Source organism: Notothenia rossii (genome assembly GCF_949606895.1).
Source record: "Notothenia rossii genome assembly, contig: scaffold_45, whole genome shotgun sequence".
NCBI classification, from domain to species: domain Eukaryota; kingdom Metazoa; phylum Chordata; class Actinopteri; order Perciformes; family Nototheniidae; genus Notothenia; species Notothenia rossii.
The window spans coordinates 1-8,564 of record NW_027639483.1 but is presented as its reverse complement, the minus strand read 5'-3'; the positions used below and the strand labels follow the sequence as shown (position 1 = coordinate 8,564).

Genomic DNA, 8,564 nt, shown 5'->3' with positions numbered 1-8,564 from the left:
TAAATGCTATGATCATGCAATATTTTTATAGTTGCATTGCATGAGCACTGGTTTTCCACTCATCCCATAATGTGTAGGTGGCAGATAAGAGTTTTGTTGCTTGGCAACACTAAAGTTTAGCAGTTAGGAATGCAGTCTGAAACCTGTTTCCGAGAAGTAGAAACAGAACATTTCAGAGTCTTGCATGCTCAAGTTTTCCCACACACCTGCTAGCTATGTGTGAGCAACTTTAATTAATATAACTAATACTGAACTTCTTATGTTTGTCCTTTTATTGACTCAATTCACTTCACCCAAGATCATCATGACACATGCATAGTTGCCTGGTCATTTAAGTTCCCCAACCATTAGAGGGCAGTAGTGTTCCTAATTTCACTTATGTTATGAAATGGACACACTATTGAACCATCAGATTTTGTCCTTGTTTATTGACAACAGATCCCAAATAGGCAGATTTATACAATTGATTTCAATATATACATGTGTGCTATATTAGAAGCCATTTGTCACAGTAGCCTGCTGGAGATTTATTTTATAAATACAATGTACTTGCTAGAAGGAAATTTGATGTTGCACTCTGATTCACCACAATGAGATAATACTCTTCAGCTACTGTTAACTGTGCTGGTATAACTGTTAACTCAAGAGATGTCTCTGATATTTAAAGAGAGGCACATTTTAAAGACCAATGTGGCCATCAATATGCCACTCAGCTATTGTTTGAATTGATGCCTACCATTTAATTGTAGAAAGAGATATTTTTGAAGTTCACAGGAAAAATAATTCACACACAAATCCACCAACATTACACTCCCAACAGATGGTGCTGGTCCTATGCATCGTCTGATTGGCCAGCTCTGTTGCACATGAGTTTGGCAGCCAGCGATCCGTATGTCTGCGCCTCGGGCTGCACTCTGTCTGTGTGACTTCTCCCTGTGAAGGTGGACAGCACACACATTAGACCCTGCTGCAGCCGGATAGATCCAGGGTTGCTACTTGCTAATCAATGCACCACACTCAATGCAAATAGGTAGGTATGTAACATACCATCATTTGAAGAGAGCTGATTAAAAATGTATCAGAAACTCACGAGGAATCTTATCCATTGAGATACAATTGGGATTTTGTAGCTTTATTTTTGGCCTGTTTCGGGCGATCAGGAAAACTCCAAGGAAAGACAGAACACAACTGGAAGATAATTTTTAGAGATAAAATCTTACAACAAATACGACATTTGAATAGGTGGCAACAACTTGTGTGTTATTGAACACTTACCCAAGAAGAAACATAAAAATGTTTAGTAAAGCCAATTCTTCAAATTCCTCGTAAAATACTATCCCTGCAAGGTGAAAATCACATAAACACACAAACGATGTAAACTCTCTCAAGTGCTTTGTGTAAATAGACCTGAAAATCCTGAGTACAAATCACACATGCATGGGAGGAATGTGTTTGATTATTAACTGAGGAGTTTAGTTCTTAAAGTTGAGCAACAACACAGAACTTTTTCTTTTTTCTCTGAGTGATTGTATCTATCTGTGATAGTGGGAACAAAAGTGTATCTTCAATCTTCTTGAGCTCACTTAGAGGAACACACCTCGAGATGTTGTAATGCTGCCAGAAATAATGCGTCAGCAATTTCTTGTTCAATGCAGTCAATTGTGGGTGTTGCGTGTAGGTGGAGAGAGCAACATAATACCAACAGCAAAAACAGCAGGAGATTATAATAAAAGGTGAGAGTAGCTTAAATCCCTGCATGCCCTATGATGGATGTCCTCATTTATGACTATAGCACATCAGATCAGGACTGATCAACAAACAAACAAATATATACAGTATATAAATGTGTCTCTTATATTTTTAGAGCCTGACATAAAAGCCTATGTTTACTGTAGATGATTTGGACTGGTAGTGGAATACACAGTGTATCTGGAAAGTATTCATACCCCCTCACCTTTTCCACATTTGTTATGTTAGAGCCATATTTCAAAATGGATTTGAGTTTTTCTCAACATTCGAGACACAATATTATGGAGCCCTGGAGGGTTCATCGAGAGAAAAATAAATAAAACGAGGCCACGCTTTATTAATTTGTGCGCACAAGATGTAATTCGTGGCCTCAATTGAAATAAAACGAGGCCACGCTTTATTAATTTGTGCGCACAATATACTTTTTTGTTCGCACGAGATACTTTCTTATGGTAGAACACATCGAACTGCCCGATTATTACCCCATTTTATTAGTTTTATGAAAAATATGTCCGGTCGCCAGGGTGTGTGTGGGCATTTGTTTATGATAGTGTCGTTCATTCCGGTCAGCGCCATATAGATAGAAGAGTTACGACAGCGGAAGTCCAAAAACGGTTATCGTCACGTGGTTCATGCAGACGAGGATTGTTCTCCGGAAGTTCATGGCGGGCAATGTGAATGCATTGATAACAGGAGATAGAACTACGATTTTTGGTAATTATTAGTGAATAAAGGTTTTGATTTGCAATATTTATACAACAAATCGATATGTGTATGTATTTACATCAATATGTTTTAAAAAATAAAATAGAATTTGCTAATATTAAGTGATAATATTAGGATTAGTGTGAACAACTAGTTTACATGTTAGGCTAACAGTGCCTTGGTTAAAGAGCCTGTTGCTGTTTATTTATAGCTTTGAATTCTTTAAAACCAATATTATCTTCTTAAACTTGAATGGTAGTCAGGAGCATCACTTTCTAATGTTTATTGATATATTTAGAGGGAGGGGATCTAAAGGAATGCTTCAAAATTCAGATTAGATTAATTTCTACCATTTTCTTAAATTCATGGTAGTTTCAGTAATCCCATGGTAATTGAGGACATAAGTTATCTAAATGACTAATGTCATCTTTATGGCTTTCAGAAAAGACAGGAGACCGACAGGTGACTATCAAAGGACTAGCAGCAGCAGCAGCAGCAGCAGCATGGTGATGATGTTAAATGTGTTGTTTTAGAAACATCCATTGCAAATACATGGAATTCAATAAACATTGAATAGCATATCATGCAGTTTGTCTGTGCCTTTTCCTCCGTGTTGTCCTGGTTTGTTGTGCTGCCTCCTAGTCACCACCATGGTTTGCTGTGCTGCTTGGGGATGCTCAAATCGCTCCGAGAAAGGAGTACGAATGTACGGCTTCCCCACTGACACAGAGCGGAGGAAAAAATGGCTGGCTCAAGTCAGCAGGAGCAATTTCACGACCAACAGCAAAATAATATGTGAGGTTATTATATACAAACACTGCATTTGCACTTTTTCACAAAACGAAAACCACACCATTGGGAAAGCTTAATGTTTTGTTTAATACAAAAAACAGGGAAAGGCTTGAAAAACACAGAGTTGAGACTCAGGGTGCAGGGTGAGGGTCTCAATGCAGGTATTCAGGCTCCATTGAATCCCCCTCTGGTTCTTGTGCTGAAAGAGGGAGTAACAGACAGGAAAAAGGGTTATACACACCTATATAGCACACCTATTGGATGGGAAATTGCCTTGGGGAGATAAGGTGTGGTCTTTGTTCCCAACTGAAGTTATGGAACTTTATTATTTGTGAGTTTAACAAAGTATGACAAATGGCATCAGTAACAGATGTGATATGAATTTCTATAAAGTTGTCTCACATTCTTGGTCATATTTTATATACAGTATGTAATGAGTATAACATGTCTAGTAAGTATAAAGTGTTTCCTAATACCGTGTATTCAACCACTATGGAATATGTGGGCAGACAAAACTGAGTTGTTCTGTGTGTGAAGTAACCTCAAGTCACTCCGCAGGCACATTTTGATGCAGACCAGTTTGTCAAGACAAAAAAGGGCAAGACTAGGCTGAGAGCAGAGGCTATACCCACCATCTTCGTGCATCGCCCTGTGGTCAAAAAGAGAAGGGCCCCTGCACCACGATTCACCCCGGGACCTGTATCTACAAAGCCCATAGCTCATGATGACAGCTATAGTGTGAAAGGTGACACAGGTATAATAAGTATGAACTCTTAGTAACAAAAGTCATATTTCTTATTTTTAAGTGGTATAATATTTTAAATGTTCGAAAATCTACAGTGCCATGTCTTCTACTTACATTCGTCTCAAAGATTGAGGGAAGAAGGGATGAGGAGACTGAGAGAAAGGAAAGTGAGGGTGAAGAAAGAGAGGACATGGCTAGTGAGGAGAGACAGGGAGGGTGGACACCACCCACTCAGCCAGCAGCCAGTCAGCATACGAGGGAACCAGCAGCCAGTCAGCATACGAGGGAACCAGCAGCCAGTCAGCATACGAGGGAACCAGCAGCCAGTCAGCATACGAGGGAACCAGCAGCCAGTCAAACAGATCTATTAAAAAAATTAAAGAGAAAATTAAAGAGCCAAGAAGGAATCACCAAAAAAGCAAAGTCAGGAAGGAAAATGCAGCTCTCAAGAAAACAATGAAAATTAGGGACAACAATTATAAGAAAACGTTTTCAACAGACTAACTTTTGCATTAGGCAGACTCACCACAAAGGGGATGAAATGGAGCAATGAGACAATTAAGAAGGCTTTAAAAATTCACTTTGCGTGCGGACCAACGGGTTACAAAACTCTGCAGGAATTGCAGATTCCCCTTCCAGGAATAAGGACACTGCAAAGAAGGATGCAATGTGTTAGGTTTGAGCCTGGTGTGTAACAGCTAACATCACTGCCCCTCCACCTGCCAGCTCCCAGCCAGAGGAGCGCAAACAACAAAAACAAGCAAGGTGTCCCGTCATGTACCTGGAAGTTTGGGTTGGCAAAATGGAGTAAGAGAGGGACTTGAAAAACCTTGGTGGCTCTCTACTCATGTTGTTACAGTTGTCTTGGTTACAGCTCTCAAGTTTTTTTTTTTGCCATTTCCACATCTTTAGAAAATATGAAATAAATGAAGTGAAATCAACCTCTTCTCTGTAGAACAAACTTTGATTTCTCTGTCTTGTGAGTTTGCAGTCTTGCAGTTTTGCTCCTCCACCTGTAACATCACTGCCCCTCCACCTGCCATACAGTAGGTTACTAACAAGATTACTTATATAATACAGTGATAGAATACATGTTTAGTATGCTTACTTATATAAAACAGTAGTATTAAACTTACCTTGTGTTTTCACTCTCACTTAAGTCCCTCTCCCTTTGCCATCAATCCAAAATCAGCTGAGCTGCAACATTATACAGACAGGTAATAATCAACATAATCACAAGGACACAATATGGCTCTGCTAAAAACACTCACTCTTACACGCACCAAAGTTATATTTATCTAATATTTAACTCCCTCCACCCCCGCATACAATCCCGTTTAGAAGCCCCTCTTCTCTAATTCAACAATGTTGGACGAAATGACATTAAGAGAACGGAATTTACAATTAAAAGGCTGTTCAACGTGTGTTGCTAACTTGATCCGTTATCCTAGCTTTATCTGTTATCTGTAAACGTTCCCTAAATCTACTAATTTAGGGATAATCCACTGACATCCTTTAATACACATGTTAATTTGAATCAGATTTACTGATAATATACGCAATATAAATCTTTAAACTTCTTCTTACCTTTAAAAGTCCGTCACGAACGGTCTATTAGGCTGCAACTCTACAGCTCTGCTAGCCTTGGCGCTAACTTCCGGGGAACGATTGAGAGGCTCCACGATCCGCCATTGCTGTAAAAAAGTGGTCCATTGGAGTGAACGGAGATGACGTAACTCTCAGTCAATACGGCGCTGATTCCGGTGCACTCCGGCAGGACTATAGCAGTACATCGAGATTAAACAAATTGCTTTTCCACTTGGGAATACACATATGATATAACTATGGAGAACCAGATGTGTGTAAATTACTGTTCGTGGTCATTTGAAAACAAATGCCGGTGGTGTCGGACACACACAAATACACCGAACACACACACACACAGGGCGGAGCCGAGCACAAACAAACACACATCATGCGCCCTGGTGACATCTCCTTCATAAAACGAGTAATAGGGGGAATACTCTGGCAGTTCGCTGTGTGTAGAGGTGTGTGTGGTTAAACGTAGCAGCCTCGATCTCTATTCAGCTGTGCTAATGAAGGTAAACCACAGTCTATGAGGTAAACACAGTGAAGTAAACAGTCAAGGCACAGCTCTTTGCAGCTGGTGCTGCTCTTCTGAGATTCTGCTGAGTTTAGATTACTGCCTCCAGTGCCCTGTACGACGAAGCCAGTTCAACAGACCCTGGATATGTTTGAGTTACCCGGCTTAACTAACCCTAACAAACACGATCTCGCTAAGCGGTCCTACGAAGCTGGTTATTAACTCAGTAAATCAACCAGGGGTTCTCTCTGTCCGTCTGAGAGCGCGTTCACCTGAAAGGGACGGGGTTAGCAACATTTGACCAATCACAAACATGGAGAAGCGTGCTGACAGCGCAGCGTCATACTTCATGAATTAATAGTGTTAGAAATTAAAATCAATGTTTTGATGGTATAATGTAGCTTAAACATACCGTCAGTTTAAACGCTCTTTTATACTGAAAAAAAAGAAATTCTTGTGCACAAGCAGTTAAGCTTTTATTCTGAAAATCCTTCATCTACGGTTAGCATTTAGCATGTGGCTAATATACGATTTCCTAAAGAGGTGAATTGAGTAGCGAAATGACATGGAGTGGTGCAAACCGAAACCTACTGATTTAACACTACAACTATAGATGTCGAGATACTACCATGCTGAATATTAAATGAAAGTACAGTTTATTTGAATACATTATTGTTTACAGACGAGAGTAGCATGTGACAACATCCGGAAACCAAACCAGCCGTGAAGTATTTTCTGTATGTTTTAGAGTATTGATTACAGCGTTTAGAATGTGTTACATGAAAAGTGATGAAAGAGAATATGAGGAGAAAAGGCGTGTTAAGCATATGTTGAAGGTGAAAAGTACCAATCCTCTGTTTAAATGCAACAACGGACATTAGAGGCGAGGCGAGCCGGCTGGCGGGGAGGAGCCAGCAGAGGATAACGGCACCGAACGGGGGATGGGCGGTCTCTTCTTGCTCAGGAGAGCCAGATCACAGCTGTTTTCTGCCGGAACAATATTCTGTCTGTAACACTACCGCGCCTTTTTTAATTAAAGTATCCCATTTGAATCTTTTCAGAGACTCCATTTAGTCTCATTTTAAAGCTTCTCTTCTGGACGCGAGAATAAAGAACATATTTAACAATAGCAAATCCTGCTTCGTAGCACAGGCCACTGGTGCAGCAGAGATTTCATAAAGTGAAGGAGGTTTTCCTTCTATAAAACAGCTGTGGGCAGCAGATACTGTGAGAGTCAAGGACAGGAATTCATAGATCAAAGCAGACTGGTTTGCAGACTCTTCTGTTTTGCGAATCTGGTGCTTAAACAAATAGCTCTAAACCCCTGGCCAAAATGTCCCTAAATGAAGATAGTATTTTGTGCGAACGAGAAAGTATATAGTGCGCACAAGATACTTTTTTTTTCTATCCATGAACCTTTAGGGGCTCCGTACAATACTCCATAATGACCAAGTGGAAAAAGTTTTTAAATACTTTTTGTAAATGACTTAAAGATAAAACACTCAAATATCACATAAACACAAGTATTCCCACCCTTTACTCAATACTTTGCTGAAGCACCTTTGGCAGCTATTACAGCCTCAAGTCTTCTTGAGTATACTACAAGCTTCGCACACCTATCTTTGGGCAGTTTCTCCCATTCTTCTTTGCAGATTGTCTCAAGCTCCCACAGCTTGGATGGGGAGCGTCGGTGCACAGCCATTTTCAGATCTCTCCAGAGATGTTCAATCGGGGTCAAGTCTGGGCTCTGGCTGGGCCACTCAAGGACACTCACAGACTTGTCCTGAAACCACTCCTTTGTTATCGTGACTCCAATCAAGTTATAGAAACATTTCAAGGATGATCAGTGGAAATGGGATGCACTTGAGCTCAATTTTCAGTGTCAAAGCAAAGGGTGTGAATACTACATGTGATATTTAGTTTAGTTATTTTTAACACGTTTGCAAAAAAATCTTTAAATACGTTTCGCTTTGTCATTATGGGGTATTGTGTCTGGGTTATTGAGAACAACAATGAATTTAATCAATTTAGAAATAAGGCTGTAACATAACAAAATGTGAACAAAGTTAAGGGGTATGAATACTTTCTGGATGCACTGTATTTAGCTATGACACTGAGGCTTCACTGGAAATGATCTCATGGCAACAGCAGTTGGGCAATTTTTCCACTTGAAGAATACCAAACATGATAATTATTTTATGATTGCAAGGTCAATTTTAAGAATTGCTTTGAATCAAAGTGTAGGGTGTTCCTTCAAGACGAAAATGCTTTTGAAAATTGTTGTCTTTGTATATAAAGAACAAAGAACACCATCATCGATTAGATAATAGAAGTGACCTGACACTACTCATGCTATAAATACTGCGGGGCCTTTGCCAAAAAATGAGTAAGTGATTCACATCTACAGGTATAAATCACCATCTTGACTTTGTTTTATTTGTTGGGGAAAATATTATATATAATAGAAAT

The 8,564-nt window shown here is 39.7% G+C and overlaps 1 protein-coding gene and 1 long non-coding RNA gene across 10 annotated transcripts; both read right to left on the bottom strand.

The window, feature by feature from the left end:
- Positions 1 to 408: 408 nt before the first annotated feature.
- On the bottom strand, positions 409 to 1,424 carry LOC307027777 (NIPA-like protein 2; the record flags this gene model as incomplete). The annotated part of the gene is made up of 3 exons (XM_079696101.1): positions 409 to 933; positions 1,091 to 1,188; positions 1,276 to 1,424. Coding segments are annotated over 3 exons (348 nt in total), but the record flags the coding sequence as incomplete, so codon positions are not given.
- A 1,890-nt stretch (positions 1,425 to 3,314) lies between these two features.
- LOC307027778 lies at positions 3,315 to 8,556 on the bottom strand. Of its 9 annotated transcripts, XR_013804758.1 has the most exons (4): positions 5,579 to 8,536; positions 4,106 to 5,188; positions 3,879 to 3,977; positions 3,315 to 3,445 (listed from the first exon to the last, which is right to left on the bottom strand). It is a non-coding gene; the product is annotated as an uncharacterized lncRNA (long non-coding RNA). The 9 variants fall into 9 exon arrangements; XR_013804752.1 differs by having other exon boundaries at positions 3,315 to 4,641; positions 4,773 to 5,188; positions 5,579 to 8,556; XR_013804753.1 differs by having other exon boundaries at positions 3,315 to 5,045; positions 5,128 to 5,188; positions 5,579 to 8,556.
- Between the last annotated feature and the right edge of the window lie 8 nt (positions 8,557 to 8,564).